At 34.6% G+C, this 20,317-nt stretch overlaps 1 protein-coding gene across 2 annotated transcripts; it reads left to right on the forward strand.

Moving 5' to 3' along the window:
• Positions 1 to 15,883: 15,883 nt before the first annotated feature.
• Positions 15,884 to 20,317, forward strand: LOC137729326 (trihelix transcription factor DF1-like). Of its 2 annotated transcripts, XR_011067986.1 has the most exons (3): positions 15,884 to 16,456; positions 17,065 to 18,828; positions 20,004 to 20,317. XR_011067986.1 is itself a non-coding variant. In XM_068468246.1 (2 exons), exons 1-2 carry the CDS (start codon positions 16,170 to 16,172, stop codon positions 18,746 to 18,748), a joined length of 1,971 nt encoding a protein of 656 aa, XP_068324347.1. In that variant the 5' UTR covers positions 15,884 to 16,169; the 3' UTR covers positions 18,749 to 19,118. The 2 variants fall into 2 exon arrangements, 1 of the variants encoding a protein (XP_068324347.1); XM_068468246.1 differs by lacking the exon at positions 20,004 to 20,317 and having other exon boundaries at positions 17,065 to 19,118.

Consider the following 20,317-nt stretch of genomic DNA (forward strand, 5'->3'; position numbering starts at 1 on the left):
TCATAGTCGTTCTTCTTGTTATTTTTATTGTTATTGTCTTCTCAAAACAAGTTGTACTAGCGATATACATGATTTTCAGTCTGTCCCAACGTCCCAAGTAATATTTGTTTTTTTTTGAGTAACTAAAAGGAGTGGATTGGTGATTAGGAGCTGGTTCTGCAGTCCATCCGGTAAACCCTCCATAAATATGTATGCATGTCATGATCGGTGCTAGAAATAACTGGTATCGCGAGCTTTCTTTTCTTCACGTCATTTGACTACACACTTATAGCTACTCTAGTGTACACCTGATTTAAGATCAAGGGTTATGAATTTCTAGCTTATTAGCTGTTGTATATTTCATGTCCTTAAGTTCTAGTTTCGGATGCTTATGCTAATATAGAACTATGTTAGATATTCTGAATCTCGGACGGGAAAGCTTCACTTAGACATTATAATTTGTATAGGTCTCTTTCATTCTCTAGGTGGAGTCTACACTACATGTTTTAAGTAGTTTGTCCACTCCCTCTCCATACCATTTTATCAGCTTGCAGAACATTCCTACAGTTAGTTTTCTTCCTACTAATTTAATTTGGCCAGGATATTTTTTTGCTTCAGCATCTCAGTTTTTTCCGTCATTTAATTTAAGAATTTTGTAACTTTGACGAGAGTTTTGAGTTAAGGTATTAATGAGCCAGTTTACTTTACCATCATAGTGAATGCTATAAAATTCCTAAAATCCAAAGGGATATATATAGTTTCTCTATGTAGGAATTAGATATACAAGAATGCTTCATATATATGGTGTATTTTTTGCAGGCTCTGGCCTTGCAAAAGTAATCTTGTTTTTCTTGTGTAGAAATTGAAACTTTCCTATATCCCATTAGTGATCCAAGAGTTGTTATGTTCTCAAATGATCTTATTGTAATATTGCTAAATGGTATTCGATATTTCATCTTCAAGTTTAAGAGTTTATTTTTAGGACCAGTTTATTTTTTAGACTGATATCACATATTACTTATACAATAATAATCACAAGCAATTTGCAGGTATAAACTACTGTATTCTGATACCAGGATCAGGCAGTGTATAAACAATTTGCTAGAATGTAATCTTTGGTCTCCGTAAGTACCTTTAGAAAATTATTACTAGAGGCTAAAGCATTTCTCATCAATAATATGCTGTTACTTCTGTTTTTTCTTGATCTTTCTGTATTGGTCATTGTGTTAACATGGAGATACGCAAGACTATCTGCTGAACTAGGAACTGGAACTGTGCTGATTTCACAGCAGGCTGTAGCTGTGCTTTTTACCCCATATTGTGAGGAAGGATCTCATTCCCGTCAAGATCTCCCAGTTATTGTCGTCAAGATCTTTTGGCTAGGCAGTGGTCAGTGCATGATTGGACTTGATGAGAAATGTAGAGCTTCCTCACACCGTGGTAGTTTAGCCAAAATGCTTTGAACTGTGAAGGAAGAAATATTGCCATTGCAGTTGCAGTTGCAATGGCAATATTTCTTCCTGGACTGTAATTGCCATTGCAGTTGCCTCCATAGCCAGTAACAGATAAGTGATGTCTGTATCTGGCTGAAAAGAAATATTGGAGCTGGTTGGTATATGATCTTACAGAAATTTTAATCGAAGAAGAGACGCCAATTTTCCAAGAAGGATTATACTATTCTTAAATGATTGAATATCAAGCGTTACTTGATTGGTGGCCTTAGATATTCTTTAATTCGAAAGCAAGAATTCAATTGTCAGTCAGTGCTAAATGTTTTTCACACCAGTGTAGGCTCATCGACCAACCTGACCTATACTTTTATCCTGCTCCTTAGCTCTCTTACTTGATATGTCTCTCTTTTTTTGTGGAGAGTGCTAGAATCAATGACCGTATGTAACTACTGTGTCATATTTTGACGATTGAAAGCTCAAGAGAGAAAGTTTACTGGGTCCCTAGGGTTATACTCAGTTCACGAAGCTACAGGGAATTGTGCGAAAGCAAGAACGTCTAACTTCTAAGTGCTTTCTATTATGAACAAGAGGAAACAAATCTTTGTAGGATTACAGCGGTTGATCGACATCAAGTATTGGTTTTCAGTTTGTATATGGGTTGAGTTCCTTGGTTTTTGGGATTTTGGTTTGTCTGGCTTAGAGAACAGTAGCTGTAGTTAAGAAACTCCGTCATAGCAGTAAATGTGAATTGCAGAAACATTTCGGATGAAGTTTCAAGCTAGGCTTCTGTTGTGCAGTACTGAATACGTTGCTGTCAAGGCGGAATCTAGTTATGTTTTTGTAACTGCAATGGATGCTGGATGGATTGCTGCTGAGTGTGTGTGAAATGTGCTTAGACTACAAAACATCTGAACTGAACATCAATGAGTGTTAGTCTTCACAACTACTTCTGTTGGCGGTGTTGGTGCAACAACTATTCCGCCTTATCAATCGCCCTGTCGCTGTAATAAAGAGGTATCCGCAGCTCAATCGGTGTTAATTCATTTAGAATTTATATGCTGAGATATTAGCTTGTAAATGCAGTTCTTGGTACGTCCCGAATATTACTTCGCAGACACTGTTGTTGCAAATGAGAGAAGATTAGGTTCTGTATACTATCCAATTTTACTTTCTTACTGTGACTGTCATTAACTGGGACCTGCTTGGTATTCTTGCTCTCTCTCAGAAGTTGAAGTTTTATTTTTCTTACAGATATGAAATTTTAATTTACTGTAATTTACCCCAGGTAACTGAAACTATATCTTTGTGGTAAAAATGCAGTAGTGAAAGCTGAAACAAAGCTTGTGTATCGACACCCTAATATATGGTACAATGCCCTCTATGCTGGCAAATTTATGGTAGAGGAGGATTTGACTTTCACCCCTCCCATTTTTCTAGCTTCATTAAGTTTGTTGTTTATTAAATTACTGTATAGAAATCATTGATTCTCAGGAGGGAAGGGTCCACAATCCCTTGCAGTAGAATTTTTTTTTTTTTTTTTTATTTTTTAAAAGAGGAGACAGTGGTTTTCCAGTAGTTGTTTACCTTTTCGTGGGCCGGAAAAATTCAAATAGGCATTTTAGTCTCTTCCTGAACACCATCGTGTGATATACCAACTTCAAGAGTCGAATCAGGATGTATAATTTTTTTTGCCCCCCACCCCTTTGTTTGTGTATTCTTCTTCAAATAGGTGGATTTTCAATTTATGGATGATGCATATTTAGAAATATATAAAATTCTCTATCTAGTTCAATGCCTTGGATGGTTTGAAAATAACCAGATAACAGGGTCAACGCAATTCTAATTTATATATTCAATGGATTAATTTCATTTTTTTTTTTTTGACAAGGTAACAACTGACATAACTCATATAGAATATTTTTGCTCACCCCCGAAGTGCCAAAAGTAAGGATAATGCTCATTCGTCATTTGGTTGTCGTTATATTGGTTTAAATTTTAAGATTTATGTCTTAGATCAATTAAACCAAACTATTCTAACCGGAACCAATGAGGCGGTGAACATCACCCTCACTTCACAGGGGTGAGAAAAATGCACTCTAACTTGTACCTTTAGATGATTTATAATATTGAATCTCTCATATGGTTGTTATCATGCGAATATAATTAGTGTTCTCATTCTACTCCCTTATGTGCTAAATTTAAGACCTCTTTACTCTTTAGGTTCTTGCTGTTGGATAATTAAGAGTATGATGGGAATGGGAAAAAAGACATTTCCCAAAAAAGCTTTGGCTACAAATTCGGTGCTTGTGCTGTTGCCAAGTTAGATTCATGTCATCATTTGAACCCAAAGGAAGATACGGCCTATGACTGCATAGGACATAGCAAATGCAAATAAAAGTCATGGAAAGTGATGCATCAGAGGGAGAAGAGCAACCCGAGATGTAGTGGATTCAAGAGGGATACCCTAATCATTATAGCAATTTACCACTTTTAGTTCATAAAATATTTTTTATGAGCAGTTGGAGAAAAATTAGCTAAATGGATTGTTGGAACTCTCGGATGCATACAACCAAGATACCTGAGTTTTTCTACTAGCAATTCACAACTACACTTTTGAGTACCTTTTTCGCTGTGAGAACGGTGCTACCAATAAACTCATGTGTTACCAATAAACTCATATTATAACCGAAAACTTTATAAAATATCAATTACGTCGTCTACGCATATTGTATAATCGGGATGTTTATGCTTTTGTTGGTCATGGGCTAGGGTTAGAAATATCAACTACGTTTTTGTTGGTCACAGCGTATCGGGAAAGGCTTATCCTGTTATCCAATTGGGTCAAAACTCTACATCAAAGAAGTGGACGTGAGTAACGAAGGGGAAAAAAAGCAAAGAAGTGGACGTGAGAACGTGAGAACGTGATTTTTCCCTTGGTACTCTCCCTTTCTTTCCCACTGTTAACTTGTTCTTTGTGGCCAAATGGGGTCCTTCCACTCTTTCTTGCCCAAAATGGGCTTTTGGGGTGCTTTACTTTGGCCACATGGGGGCCATCCTCAATGAACCCCACTATCGGGGTAGGGTAATACAACCAATTCTATATTATACTACTTCAGATTAATTACTTGAGTTACAAGTTTTTTACTCATTCAAAATATAACTATTTGGTTAGGACGTTTCATTGCTAGAATAAATGTTTTTAACCATTTGAGTTACAAGCTTGCTATAAATACTTGATTTGTTAGAATTTTTTAACATGGATGTTAATTGCATGCACATGCTTTCATGTTCCAATGATATAAATGTTTCACACCATTTGGGTTTGTTTTGGCTAATTACTTGAGCTACAAGCCTTTCGCTTGCCCAAAACATGAAATATTTGAAGTCATTTGATTAAGATCTTCAATGGCTAGGATGAATGCTTTTAACCATTTTGAGCTGTGAGTTACTTTCTAAAAGCATAAATTTCTTGGAATCCTTTCATAAGGAATTAGTTATTTGCATGCACATGACTTCATGTTCCAAATTAATGTAAACTTTTGCAGCATTTGGGTTTGCTTTGCATAAAACATGATTAAGTATGCTAGTCTTCGGCACATGGTTGCAATGGCTTTCAATTCACTCCACTAGCTACGATTCAAGTCATGATCTACACTTAATTACTTCTAAACTCAAAAGGTCTAATTATTATATGCTTATTAGGGAAAGGATTATCAAGGAATATTATGAAGATGGGTTGGACAAGAAGGAAGTTTCTAATGGGAAGATCCATATATAGTAAATTATTAATTAAACATTGTCGGTAAAGAACGGCGGCGGTCACTAATACAACTAATTAATCATTGTAACACCAATTTGCTTATTGCCTTGTTGCTTTCACCTTTAATTTTATACCTTCTTTTTCTTTTGAAGGAAAAAGAAGCAAAATATATATTCAATGAGAGCATATCCGTGACATTATTTTTCATATACGTTTGTGTGAGTTTATTCTGTAATGTATCTTAATGATCCAAACCGTCTATTTTTTATAACATGATTCATAGGTTATCCTTGCAAAAATTTAGACAAATCCAAAACTATTAAGATATTCATTTGTAGTGAAGAAAATTGATGAATGTGGTTCTACCAAAAAAAAAAAAAAAAATCCCCTAAACACTTAATTTAACTGCCACATCGTTTCAAATTTGGATGATTTTGGTAGACATAATCTTTAAGGGAAGACCTAAAAAATAGATTATTTGGATCTTTAAAATACATTATGGAGTAAAACTCATAAAAACGTGTGTAAAAAATTGTATAAAAAAAGAGAATTATTATTGGCACTCCAAAAATCTCATTCTACACTCCAAACTTTCTATATTTGGAAAAAAAAAATACACTTATGAAGAGTGTAGAATGAGATTTTTGAAGTATTAATAACACTTTTCTAAAAAAATAATGCTACAGATTCACCCATATTTAATTACTATTAGCAAAAGATGAAGTGGTGCAACTTGAAGGAAAAAAGTGGCAAATAATATCCACAAATGATCAAGTGTGATAAAAGTAGGAACCATTCTGAAAAACACTATTCTAGATAGTTAGCCTTGCTGATGGGTCACATTCAGGTAATTACCTCTAGATCCCACATGAAAAATCAATAAGTTGAAAAAGGAGAAAAAGAGAAAAAATAATCATTAATTCCATGAGGTTGATTGACATGAGTCTTAAATTGTTCTTGGTGGGCTCCTTGAAAATTAATGTGATGCATAATTTTTTTGGTTATTAATTCAATAAAAAGGTCACAAAAAAATAAAAAATAAAAAAGAGGGTACATAGAAAATAATAAAAAAATAAAATAAAATGAAAGGAGGTTGGGGGAAAAAAAAAAAAAAAAAAAAGGAATCAATTGTGTGTGTATATGCTTAGCTGGTGACAGATAAAATCCAAGGGGTTAAAACCACATGGTAGACAGAGGTATGTGTGTACATTCACATCACATGCTCCCCCATGTGAAGTAAACCCTTTTGTCTACATGTAAACTTTATTTTTTCTTATGGGCTGTATTAGATCGAAGAAATCATACTGAAGCAACGAAATTAAACACGGATGTGAAATAAATTAAAAAGATTATGTGTTTATCATTTCTCATAATATATTTGTATATACATATTGGTTCAAATATCATCCTAGTAAAAGAATTAGTCAAATAGAAAAATCGTCTTTCGATATTGTTCAAAATTTTCATTGTTAACATGCAATATTGTGTTCATCTATTTACTTCATTATAGTTAAATGACTAAATTTAACTAGATAACAATATGGAGTGGACTCAAACGTGTAATTAACGCCATATTAACTTATCAACCGTTTAGGGTTTGTTTTGATGTACTTTTAAAAAGATTGAAAGTGCTTTTAGAGAAAATGTTTTTAGGTTTCGAAAGCACTTTAAGTGCTTTCAATAAGAAGCACCAATTATGTGTTTCTTCCAGGAAGCACTTTAAGTGCTTTTCCAGGATTTACTAACATTTTCACTAAGGATTGTTTTCAAAAATATTTTCACTAAAAACGCTTTTAATCATTTTAAAAGCACATCCAAACGAGTCCTTAGTATTTGAAGGTTTTCTTATATATTGAAATAATGTTTTTTTAAATCTGCTAATTTTCGCAAGGGTTAGCTCAGTTAGAGCATGAGATGACATTTTGGAGTGCACTAAACATGTAATTAACACGGTATTAACTTATCAACTAGTTAGTCTTTGAAGGTTTTCCAACATTTATTTTATTAATTTCCAAAACTTTCCTATTTCTAGGCCCTTGTTTGTCTTGTAAGTGAGGTAATAGGTACGATACCACAAATATTTTATATTATTACCGTTACGAAGTATACGTTGTATTTAAACCCGGTCACAAACCGCAAAGGTTGGATCATATCGAAACGGTTCTGTTTCTATTCATTTATATTCAGTTTCTTACATTTTAAGGCTAAAGTTGTGCACCAGAATATCTGGCTTTCACAAGTCACCAAGATTGGTTTTTCCTACAAGTTGTTGCAGTAGAAGACAACTACAAAAATAGTAATTCATTTCATTAGTATTAGCGTACACGCGTGCATATATATACGTAAATATTCTCTTATCACCTGAAAATATCGTACAAATTTTTATTTTTATTTTTGTAAAATTGTGAATCTAGATCACTTTATCAAGTAAATATCAAAATAAGTGATGATTGGATTAGATTTAGAGTCTCACAGCAGACATATCATATGTATGTTATTATTTATTATTCGTATATGTGTATTCTTGATAGTCTCAACCCGACCATAATTACGACGTCATTATCTTTCTGTTATTAACTTATCACCGCGATAACATTGTTACAACTATGATTAGTTAATTACTTTGCCATGTGATTTCGTTGTGATTTATTTATACAATGGCTGCAGCCTGCTATACACTACCTGCATGATGCATGCCTTGATTAAAATAATAACCCAAACAGTCTAAAGTCTCGTGTGAATAACTTACACAACACGAATGCATTATTAAAGTTTATATTATTGTTTATTGACACGAGATTTTACGATTTCGATGTGTGTGCCATTTGAGTTCCTCCTCTGATAGGGAGAGAGGGGAGTTTTTACTTTGTAGTAAGCTGTAATTACAGAATGGTAGGGATATGTACAAAATGGTGGGCATATGAAGGAAGGCATCTCACTCGATGCCGAGCTCGATAGCTAACTTACAGAAGTAGTACAAGGCATATCTATTATCTATATATCCTATCCAGCTACAGATTTTCCAGATATATATGTTCTGCCAGCTAAGCACATGCCCCTATATATATTATATATAACCCTGTAAATCTATTGCTTTATAATACTAGCAACGTATATACATGTTAATTTGTTGATGAGACCAGATAATGACACTAAACAATTACTATTTGGTGCACAAGTTGTGCACTCGGTTGTGATTCTGTCACGTCGTTGTTTTCTAATCAAATATGCTTATATTAACTTGATTTGACATTTTCATTAGTCGATTATGGCGTACAATCAACAACTGCCGACTTTGCTACTATCAATATTATTCTATGCGCTAGATTGAACGTTTGTAGAAACCATTGCCCCCCAAGCAAACAAGCAAACCAATCCACCCCAATCCACCCAGCCCCATAGTAAGTTTTATATCCCTAGGTTGAACATGATAAGTAATGTACTATACAAGTTGAAAGAGGTACCAAATTTAATTCACATAGCTATGATGACGTTATATATATACATATACAATTATATATGTGTTTGATACTTAATTAACTGGAGGTTACTGCTATTATGGTGATGTATGTTTATTATAAAAATATTGATTTGAAGTAAAATTATATTTGTAGATGGACAATACTTTGTCACCAGCCCCCTTATTCACTCATTTGTGATTAATATATTTTCATTGTATAAATGTCATATTGAAATTGTTGATTCCTACATATTTTCACTCGTTTGCGAAAATATGTACATGAGACCTACCCCATGCAATGAAGTGCGGCCGAAGATCATTAGAATCAAAAGCGAGTTGGTGTGCACATGACCAATTGGTTTAGAGCATCTCCACACATCACCCAATTGCCCTTACAATTGAGTTGAATTGCCCTTCACCCCCAAAAAATCTCCTCCACTGATTTACAAAAGGAGATGCAATTGGACCAAAGGCAGTAGCCCTTGCAGCTGCCCTGCATCCTAAAGCCAGGGCTTGCGCCCGCGTGAAGCCCGCCAGCAGCCAAGAGGTGCACCCCCGTGATGCCCATTAGAGCCAAAGGCTCAAATTTGGTGATATTACAGTTGTTGGATTTCCAACTGTATGTTGATCAGGACCATTGGATTCCCGACGATTAAAAAATCGAAAATTTTGCAGTGTTACCATATGGGGCTTTGTGAGTGTCTGATTTTAAAAAATTGAAAAATTCAAAGGCTAGGATTACGCTAACTCTAAAAAAAATCATTAAAATTACCAAAAAAATTAAAAAACTTATAAAGTTCACACTTACAAAATCTTACAAAGTTCAACGCGCTTACAAATTAAACAAAATCTATGACAATAATGACACGTGAGGATAAGACAAAAGAAAACATTACAAAAATAAAAAATAAATTTGTGAATAGCAGATATCCAACGGACTAGGTTCATGATTGAATATTTTGCTGGCGTCTCTACCTAATGACGAGGTAAACCCTTTGAGGGAGAGGCCTAAATTAGGATAGCCTTCAGGAATGAAAGTAAGTGCCCCTTTTATAAGAGCTGCTTCCGAACCACTTTCCATTGAAGTCAATGTCATAAAATAGTGGACATATAAGCAAAGAGGAGGAAATAGTTTCCTAACCACGAGAAAGGCCCTAGACAAGTGATTGATTGACCGTCGGGCTCTTTAAACCTTGAATCATCCTGCCCTTGCTCCCTAATTGCACTTGCCTTCCACTAACAGGTGGAGATGCTCTTAGCTGCACCCAATCCTAACTTAGTTTGCGAATATTCAAAGTTTGATTCACACGAACATAAGAAATGTATTTGTAGTGATTTTTAATACTAAACTATCGTTGAATGTGATATGGTAAAAATGAGTTTTGCGTCTCATTAACAAGGATTTTGGTTAACATCCTATCCATTTTATTCAACGATATTGAACATTAAAATAGAAGAAGTACTATTAGCTAGTTTGTGGTGCTATGGTTTCTATGCATATCTTATTCGGTTATTCCTATATCATTCGTAAAGAAAAAGGAAGGCTAGGAGGTGCCAGTAAAAGTATATTTTAAAGTTAATTTTTTTTTTAACAAATGATAAGATACGGAGACTGTAACTAATTTTATCATTATCCGATACGTAAGATTCACCCTTGTCCCAAAAAAAGATTAAAAATAGACGGTGCTCATCCTTTCACGTTTCTTTTTTTTGGAAAAAACATCCTTTCACGTTTACCTTAGGTACTACTCCACCTCCGCGTACTCAATATACCAATATGCCCCCTTCCCTTATCCTTCCTATTCGGTTGTACCTATCGCTTACGCTATTCGGTTGGCGGCTGGCCCAAAAATGTTACCCTCATCAGACAGTCTGCACGTTCTTGGGGTTTAATTAAGGATGGCAACGAGATGGATTGGGTTTGGATGTGCCATTTTTATATCCGAATTCGTTTATTTTTTCCGAATCCGAACCCTTAAAATTTCCGAACGGATTTTCCTCATAACCGAACCCATCAGGTGACGGATTTTTGGTTGGAGAACGTTTTCCTCATTATAATATTTATATATTTATTTATATTATTAACTAAATGAAGAATATTAAAAAAGCAATATTAAATAAATTGCTATTATTAATACAATTGATACAATGCATCTAATAAGTACTATTAAAAATTTATGTTACTAAGAAAACATTTACACTTTTGAAAATTATAAGCATATAATTCTTATTATTAATGATATAAAAGTAAATAATTAATTTCATATCTAATAATGCATGATTATTAACAACCCCTTTTTATATAATAAATATTTATATTTTTTTTATTCATAAATGAAATGGTTCGATTTCGGGTATGGATTTGGGATGGATACCCCAATAATATAACCAAATCATTCGGATCGGTTACTTGCAGGGATCAAATTTGACAGGTTAAATTGCCATCCCTAGGTTTAACTTCTATTTTTATTGCTACTGAAGCCACTAATCCGTGTATAATTACCTTGAACAACTAGTTGATCTTCGATGATTTGTACATTATGGCTTATTGCTTTTTCGTTAAAAAGGAGTTCTGATATTGGTGTAATTCTTTATTTTAGTATCTGACAATAGAAATCAATATAAGTGGTTTATGTGTATTTTCGTTGTAAATTATTTTAGTGTTTTTTTTTTAAAATTTATCAATATTCTTGTTAAATTGTCACTGAACAATCACGTGACCACATTTTCAAGAATATTTTTGTCAAACTAACCACTCTACTTAACGATATTGATAAATTTTTTTAATAAATGACCAAAATGATTTATAATGAAAAAACTTAAGATTCTCTCTATTGTCTTTCATTGTTAAAGATTAAAGTGGGAAGTTATGATAGTTCCAGATATCATTTTAACTAGAACACCAATGAGTAATTGATTAAGGGGGTCCACTCCCTTCCATTATATGGGTTGGGCAGTCCACTTGTTTTTTTAACTCAATAATTGAGTTACAGAATTGATTGCAAATTGTAAAGTTTCAAAAATTTTATTTCCCATTTTCTATCTTTCCTTTCCCTATAAGTTGATTTTTTTTTCTTTGATTTTTTGTGCAAATCCAATTTCTTAAATTCGCCACTTAATATTGTGGTCTAGTAGTATTTCTCTTCACTTGTAAGTAAAAGGTCTTAGGTTCGATTTTTGCCAAATGCGAATTTGAATTACATTATTGCTAGTTCATTATGAGGTTTTAGCCCACTCTCCACCCCTTAATGTAAAAAATACTGTTTGTTAAAAATAAAACATCATTGACCAAAAAGTCCACCATGTACGTTAGGAGTGTTATGAATTTTCGAAAATTTTGATGAGCTCCGAAAATGAATACTACCCAAAGACCTATCTGCCATAACCACAGCCCGCTATGTCAACTCATTTATTGACCTTATGGTTTAGTCTAGAGTGAATGGTGTTGCAAACTAATTGCACAAAGATGAAGTTTTATTTGTTTGGCACGGAATTCCTAACCATGGTAATAAATTATATTAATAAATAACCTTTTTAATAAACTCAATAAAGGACAGTTCAAACGTTTAACATCTCACGCATCTAACATACTTATCAAGTTCGTGAGCTTTGTAACTGGAACATATAACTCTAAGTTATTGTACTTGAAAGTTTAGAAAGAATACACAAGTCTTATTCAACGGAAATGCGTGATTGCATAACATGCAGTGGTGGAGTTAAGATTCTATGTGAGGGAAAGTCTTTCATATATATATGAAACAAAAACTAAACCCATAACTTGAGGAATTAAAGCAATATTCACAAAAGTGAAAGACCTATTAAATCTAAATAGAGAAAATCAAAATAATTGTGCAACAACTTAGTGGGAGGTAGAGAGCAGGAAAACAACTAAATTTATTTTTTAAAATATAGTAAAAACATAAAAAAAAAAGAAAAAAAAAGAAGAAAAAGGGTGTGATATCTACACACCCCATTTTACTTTTCACACACTTTTTTAATTTTTGACCATTGGATCGGATGAATTGAAGAAGATCAACGGACAAAAATTATCAAGGGTGTGTGAGAAGTAAAATGGGGTGTGTGGATAGCACACCCCAAAAAAAATTTATGGTTTGCATCGTTTGGTAGAAGGAGGGCATTTATGAGGCCTGCAAATAATAGATGATTAAGTTGCCTTAGAAATAATATTAAAATTTAAAATATAAAACCCTATCTACAAACTCACCGTTTTATTAAACTACAAAGACAAAAACAACATATTTGTTAGAATATGAGGACAAAATTGTTAGATTTTGAGAACAATGACGTGGTTCAACTCAACTTCTTCACAACAAACAATCCATCTTTTTTTTTCTCATGTCTCACAGCAAGTGCAAGCTTGGAACCAAAGAGAAATTTCTCACATCGTAGTTAAAATGACCTCAAAACCACTCTGGTCCTTTATTGGCGCCATCCCTGATAATGTGCTAAGTATTTTATTGAATAATAACATTTTAATACATGAATGGTCCATATTATTAATACCATGTCCATTATTACACATATTTGACGCACCAAATGCAAAAGATAAGAAAACTAGCTTGCAAGTCACAACAACCTTATCGCCAAAAAGCAAAAGTCATATTCCATTTCTAAGTGGAATTTAAAATACGAAGGTGAAACGTAACGTTAGTAATAGTATACACAGTCGTGGCACAAATTGTGTATGTACGGCTACAATTCTTTGATCATGACACAATTAGAAAAACATGGAAATAAATTACAAGCTAATGGTCCCAAAAATTTCATCATCGGTGATGTTTAGATCAGGGCCGTCGAAATTTCCACACAATTTATTATGGTAGGTCATTAACCCAACTGAAAAATTGGCCACCATTTACTTCTTCTTCATAAATGGCTTTAGCCTAATAACATGACCTACATCTAACCAAAGAAAGATTAATTCAACTAATTCCAACAGTGGATCCCACTCCAAAATGTCTCTTTTAAGATGGAAAAATGCTAAGGGGACTCTCTTAAAGCGGGATTTTCTGTTACCATACAGTTTTATGTCAATTTTCGTGTCTATATTATAAACATTGTGCAAAAAATGTGAGTTTACAAAGAGTATGAAAAGTCTCACTTTTAAAAGAATCTCCTTAATATTTATGTTTAAGATGACAAATTATTATTGAAAAATATTTTTTTTGCTCAATTGGGAGAATAAAATTTTGTCAAACTTTGATTGTCACAATCACAAGAGGCCCCTTGGGCAACATATTCTACAGTTATACTTCCACCCAACAAGTTGAAAAATATTTGAGGCCATTTTTCTTATATGTTATTACCTTTTGAATTGTAGTATATGCATAAATTTACAGAGCTCCGGAGTATAAATAATTTGAACTTTTAACTATTAAATTTTAATTTTATTTATTTAATTATAACTTTTACTAGTCTTAGCTTATATATTTGTTCTTTAATAACATGCTTTTAATTATGGTTATAAAATAATAAAATAGAGTTTAGAAAATTTTCCCAAATTTTTTTTTAAAAGAAAGTCAAACAAATGAAAAAGTTAGTTCAGCTAAGATTAGAACAATATGCTCTTATTTCTACAACCAAGTTCAAATCCGTCTCCATAATTTTTATTAATTTATTATAAACCAGATCTCGAGTTACATAAAATGTATATAAGTACTCTTAAAAAAAATGTACATAAGGATATTTAACACAGGAAATTCACTTGCTCACATTAATCTCGCTCGTTTTATATCTGGTCAACAATACGATACTAATAGCTTTTTCTTCTCTTTGTATATTTTCTAAACCAAGGGTGTTTTGGTAAATCCAAGATTTACCTAATTAAGTACAAAAACCCTGAATTACATTTCAACAAAACCTAGATCTGCAATTGTACTGATCCAATAAAAAATACGTCATCAGATTAGCTTTCAATGATTAAAGCTCAATGGGACACACGTTGGGAGTAAAATAGTAATTTCAACCAAATTGTAGCCAACGGCCACTGAACTCCAAAAACAGCCCCCAAAAAAGCAAAGCTGCCGAGCCTGATCTGATGAGCCTCGAAAATATTATATAATAAATATAAAATTAAAAAATATCCTTGAAAGAAAGAAAAGATAAAGATAACAATAAAAATAAAAAGGAAAGAGAAAAAAAGCTGACCTAGATGGGTCGGCTTTTAACTAAATTTAGCTCGACAGACGAAAACCAACTTATTCATCATCATCTCTTTGCGCAGCTGTTAACAAATGTTTGTTGTAACGCTACCACCGAAGAAAGAATGATCTCTGTCTACGTATATATACATTAGGATTGATAATTTTTTACACGATTTGTTAACCTGACAAGAACCGAAACGAACATAATAAGTTTCAAGTGAATTCGTTAACAAGTCAAGTCGTTATCAAATCACTCATTAAGAGCCTATTAATGAGTCGGATCATTATCAGGTGGCCTGTTAAGAACGCAATAAGATATTGTTTGTTAGACCTAGACATTAGGCATGTCAATTACTTACACGACTCGTTAACTCGACACGAAATGAATCGACCCATTAATGAACTGCGTTGTTATTGGATCCCTTATTAAAAACTCTTTAAGCGAACGAATTTGACACGACACGATCTGTTTGGTAGGCCATATACAATGGCGTAGCCATAATTTTCAAATAATTGGTCATGATTTTGACCAAAAAACTTTATTGGACCATTTTGTGGAGCAACTAATAGGAACTTGTCAATTATTGCCACCATCTGTCAAAGGCTTATGACAACATATGTCAACAATTACTATGATCTGGAGAGGCTTGTCAAGAGTGGCTATAGGAAACTGTTGAGTAACGTTGAAGACTATCAAAACTTGTCAACTGAAGTATTTCATCGAGCATTTGGTGCACCCAAGTTACACACAAGAAGTGAGAAAGAGAAGACAAGGATGCTAGGAAAAAATAGAAGAAGTAGGCAGAGAATGTTGTAATTTAGTTTGCCGTAACTGTTTAAAGAGTCAAATATCATACATACAAATATACATGGAGTTTTTAAAGTTGTTGGGATCTAATACAACTAATGTTCCCATGTTGGTTCCACCACACGTCATATATATAATGATGTATTTTTCAAATTTTGAAAAATAAGGAAAATGATCCAAAAATGTTTTGTTTCTTTTTACCAACTTACACAGAAAAAAATAAAACCAAAAGATTCCACAGCAAAAAAGAAAAAAAAAGAAGAAGAAGAAGAAGAAGAAGATATATATGTATATATATAAAATAAAAAAAAGGGAAAAGTAAAACATGTTGCTTGAGATCGAGAAGCAGATCCCACCGAAATAAATTAATAACTTCACCCTACACCCGTCTTCTTAAAACCCTTCTGTACAGAATTCACCATCTCTCTCTTTCGTGAGTGACATGTTTTGGTTGTAAACTTCCATCTGCTGTAAGTCGTAATTGTTAGTTTTGTTGTAGCCAGAGGGGAATAAGAGAAGAAAAAGGCGAAGTAGACCAGCTGGTCCTATGCTGGGGGACTCTACTAGTGTGTTAGGGAGCTCCACCAGCTGCGATGCTGCGGCCGTGGCTGTGGCAGCTCCTGAAGGCCGTGGCGGCGATGGCTCGAATAATAATTTAGGTGAAGAAACGTTCAGAGGTGGTCATGAGGAACTTTCAGGAGGTGGTGAGAGGAGCTTCGGTGGCAACCGGTGGCCGCGCCAAGAGACTTTAGCTCTCTTGCAAATACGGTCTGACATGGACGTCGCCTTTCGTGATGCAAGTGTTAAAGGTCCTTTATGGGAAGAGGTTTCCAGGTTAATTTTAATTACGATATATTTTAATTGAGATCTGAGGAGGACTGATAGAAATTTTCATTTTCTTTGTACTATATATCTTTTTAATTTTATTTTTTGTTTGCTTATGATCCATTTCAAATCCTTCACTTTGTTTAATTACTCTTTTGGGTAATTGTTTTTCTTTTCATTTTTTTTGTGTCTTTTCATTTGGTTTTAATTTCTACCTCTCCTTGGTCCATCTGAAGAAATTACAGTGTCAACAATGGGAATATTAATAAATTCCTCAAAAAATATTGAAAAATTTAAAACAAATGGAATAAATTCTTTCACCAATTGGGTCATACAATTTCCAGAAAAGGTTTCTGTCTTTCATCAATGAATCTCTTTCTGGTCTTTCTTACATGCATGTATATATATCTGATATATTCCTCCCAGCGTTAGCTGGATGCTAATTATTTCTTACATATTTAATGATCATAATTTTTCTCAGTGGAATAGTACTACTGTAATTTTATGTGGAAATGCTTTGTTTTTGTTGCTGAATTCAAGATAGACAATTAATATATTTAATTATTAATTTGTCTGTGTTTTGATTTTTGTGCAACCGTTGTTTTCATATCGTTCAGGAAGCTTGCAGCGCTTGGCTATCATCGAAGCGCCAAGAAATGCAAGGAGAAGTTTGAGAATGTCTACAAGTACCACAGGAGAACCAAAGAAGGCCGCACCGGCAAGTCTGAAGGTAAGACTTATCGGTTTTTCGACCAGTTAAACGCCTTCGAAAATCAACCTCCGACCCCTGGCAGTACTAGTACTACTCATCATCATCAACGGAAGCCTCATCAGCCTATGGCGGCGGCCGCGGCAACAGTGACAACAACGGCAATGGCTAACCCTCCAACAATTTTTCATCCTAATAGTAGTACTACTACAACTAGTACTACTGTTCCATCGTCAGCTACACCGCACCCTACAATTACTACTGTGTCCTCTCAAGGCATTGCAACACCAACACTTAATAACCTCACACTCCCCAGTTCATTCCCGCCGACAAACCCTATAGTTCTTCCAGCACCGCCACAACCTCTGCCGCATCAACCAACAGCAAACCCTACAACCAATGCCAACCAACATCAGCAGCAGCAGCACACTGGATTCCCAACGTCTTTGTCAGCCATACCCACCGACATCATTTCCAATTCCACCTCTTCCTCCACCTCGTCCGACGAGGAGTTGGAAGGGCGGGCCAAGAAGAAGAGAAAATGGAAGGAGTTCTTCGAGAGACTTATGAAGGATGTGATCCAGAAGCAAGAGGACCTCCAGAAGAGATTCTTGGAGACAATCGAGAAACGCGAACAAGAAAGAATGGTAAGGGAAGAAGCTTGGAGAATGCAAGAGATGACAAGAATCAATAGAGAGCGCGAGATTCTAGCCCAAGAAAGATCAATCACCGCAGCCAAAGATGCCGCGGTCATGTCATTCTTGCAAAGGGTATCTGAGCAGCAGCAAAATCAAAACCAACACCAAAGCACGCCGAACCAATCACAGCTGCTGCGGTTACAACCAGCGCCACTGCCTCCTCCGCCGCGGAAGCCTGCACCACCACCACCACAAGCACAACCACAACAGACCGCGATGAACATTGACATTGTTCCAAAATCAAACAACAACGGGGAGAACGATAATTTGATGATGCCACCAAGCTCATCAAGATGGCCGAAAGTGGAGGTACAAGCGTTGATCAAGCTGAGAACCAGCCTTGATTCTAAGTACCAAGAGAATGGACCGAAAGGGCCACTCTGGGAGGAAATCTCAGGAGCAATGAGGAAGCTCGGATACAACCGGAACGCAAAAAGGTGCAAGGAGAAGTGGGAGAACATTAACAAGTACTTCAAGAAAGTGAAGGAAAGCAACAAGAGAAGGCCCGAGGATTCGAAGACATGTCCCTACTTTCACCTGCTGGATAGTTTGTATAGAGAGAGGAACAATGTCAATAGTACTAGTACTAATTATTCTTCGAGCCAATTCAAGCCCGAGAACTCGGTGCCTTTGATGGTGAGGCCGGAACAGCAGTGGCCACCTCAGCCGCCGTCACCGCAGCAGCAAGACCATCAGGGACTAATGATGGGTATTGACCATCATCAGAACCAAGGGGACGATCATCATGACCAGCAAGATAAGGAGAACAATATCGGTGATGACGATGACGAGGAGGAGGATGGAGAGGAGGAGGAGGATTATGCTGAAGGTGATGGGAATTACGAGATAGTGGCAAACAAACCAGCTCCAGTGGGTGCAGCAACAGCTGAGTGAGTGAGCCACAACTTGAGAAAAAGGCCAATAGAACATGGATTCAAAGAAAGTAGGTCAGATTTTGCAGGGCTTTCGGACGGGTAAGTGGGTCAAATACAATGTGGCGGGTCCTGAATTTTGTGTTAGGAGAAGAGTAACATGCAAAGCAAAAATATACACAAATTGGGAAGAAATTTAAAAAAGAAAGGCAAATGGTGAAGGTGAGTGTTGAGTGTTGAGAGGAGGGGTATAGTCAGTCATCAAGTTATAAAATATTTATTTATATTTATTTATTTATTTCTCTTTAAATAAATAAGGTCATGAGGAAGGAAGAGATAAAGAGGGATTATCAACTTCGAGTTCCAAAAAATAAATAATAGACAGTTTTCAACTAGTGTTGTATATGTTTTTTTTTTTTTTTTTTTTTTTTTTTTGTTCTTGGGATTGATGGTGTAAATGTGAGGATAGTTATAAATTAGTATCTTTATGGATGCATTTATATTTGTTTTTCGTTTGTTTACATCCACTTTTTTTATTTCTTTCACAGAAATTAACAACAAGAGTAATAATTACTGAGAATTACTTTGTTCTAGTCTATTGATATCAAAATTTACTTTCAGTTCGAACTTCTACTGAGAATTAGTTGATTAAGAGAGAGTGAGAAAGTTAGGGCAGGAAAGAGTACAGATACAACACTACTGTGATGTTTCGTGCTAGTAATACGGTGTAGACAAAAAAAATGTACACATATTTTTATATTATTAGACATAACTAAATACTTCTCCAAAGAAAACTAAAATGTTTCAATTTTCTTGTTAAGAAATTTATAGTCACTCACATTTAGACTTAGTATGTGTTGGAAAATAGGATCCCACATCGGCATGTAACAAAAAAATGTATAATTAAGATATGAAGGTTTTCATCTCTAATACTATTGAGACATTTTGTGATAAAATCCAATACTTAGTAATAGATGGTTAAGTTAGGACCCATATCAGTAATGTTGACAGTGGACCATTGAAATGCAATCATTAAAAAGTATCCTGCTCTAATGTTTATGGAGTGATATAAGATAGTAACCTCGTATCGATTGTTTTGTGAACATGTATTAACCATGTAGCAAGAGTGCTATATAGTTAATTCATGAACACGAACCATTTATACTAGGACACTATCTATCCCTCTTCATAAACAGCGGAGCGAAATTTATTTCAAGAAAGTTTAGCTCGTATATATGTATTATGTTAAGGGATTGAATTAATTAATGGTTTTGCAGACAAACAAGAAGGTCACTGAAGGTTCTCTATTAATATGGCTCCGATTCGTTTAGTGCACAACAGCTTAAAATGAGAGGACAATTTGCTAGTCCTTTACAACAGGATGGAGCTATCCACAATATGCCACAACATCACATGTATTCTTATTTATAGGGATCCCACCGAAAGCAATCTTCATATTTCTTAAGCCTTTGTATATTCGATAATACTTAGATCCTCATTACTGGGGTGAAATAGATGAAGCTAAATAATGAGTAAGTCATAATTAATTAAATATGGAATTCAACATAAATATTATACGTCATTTTGATTA

This window comes from Pyrus communis, chromosome 3, assembly GCF_963583255.1.
Source record: "Pyrus communis chromosome 3, drPyrComm1.1, whole genome shotgun sequence".
NCBI classification, from domain to species: Eukaryota; Viridiplantae; Streptophyta; class Magnoliopsida; order Rosales; family Rosaceae; genus Pyrus; species Pyrus communis.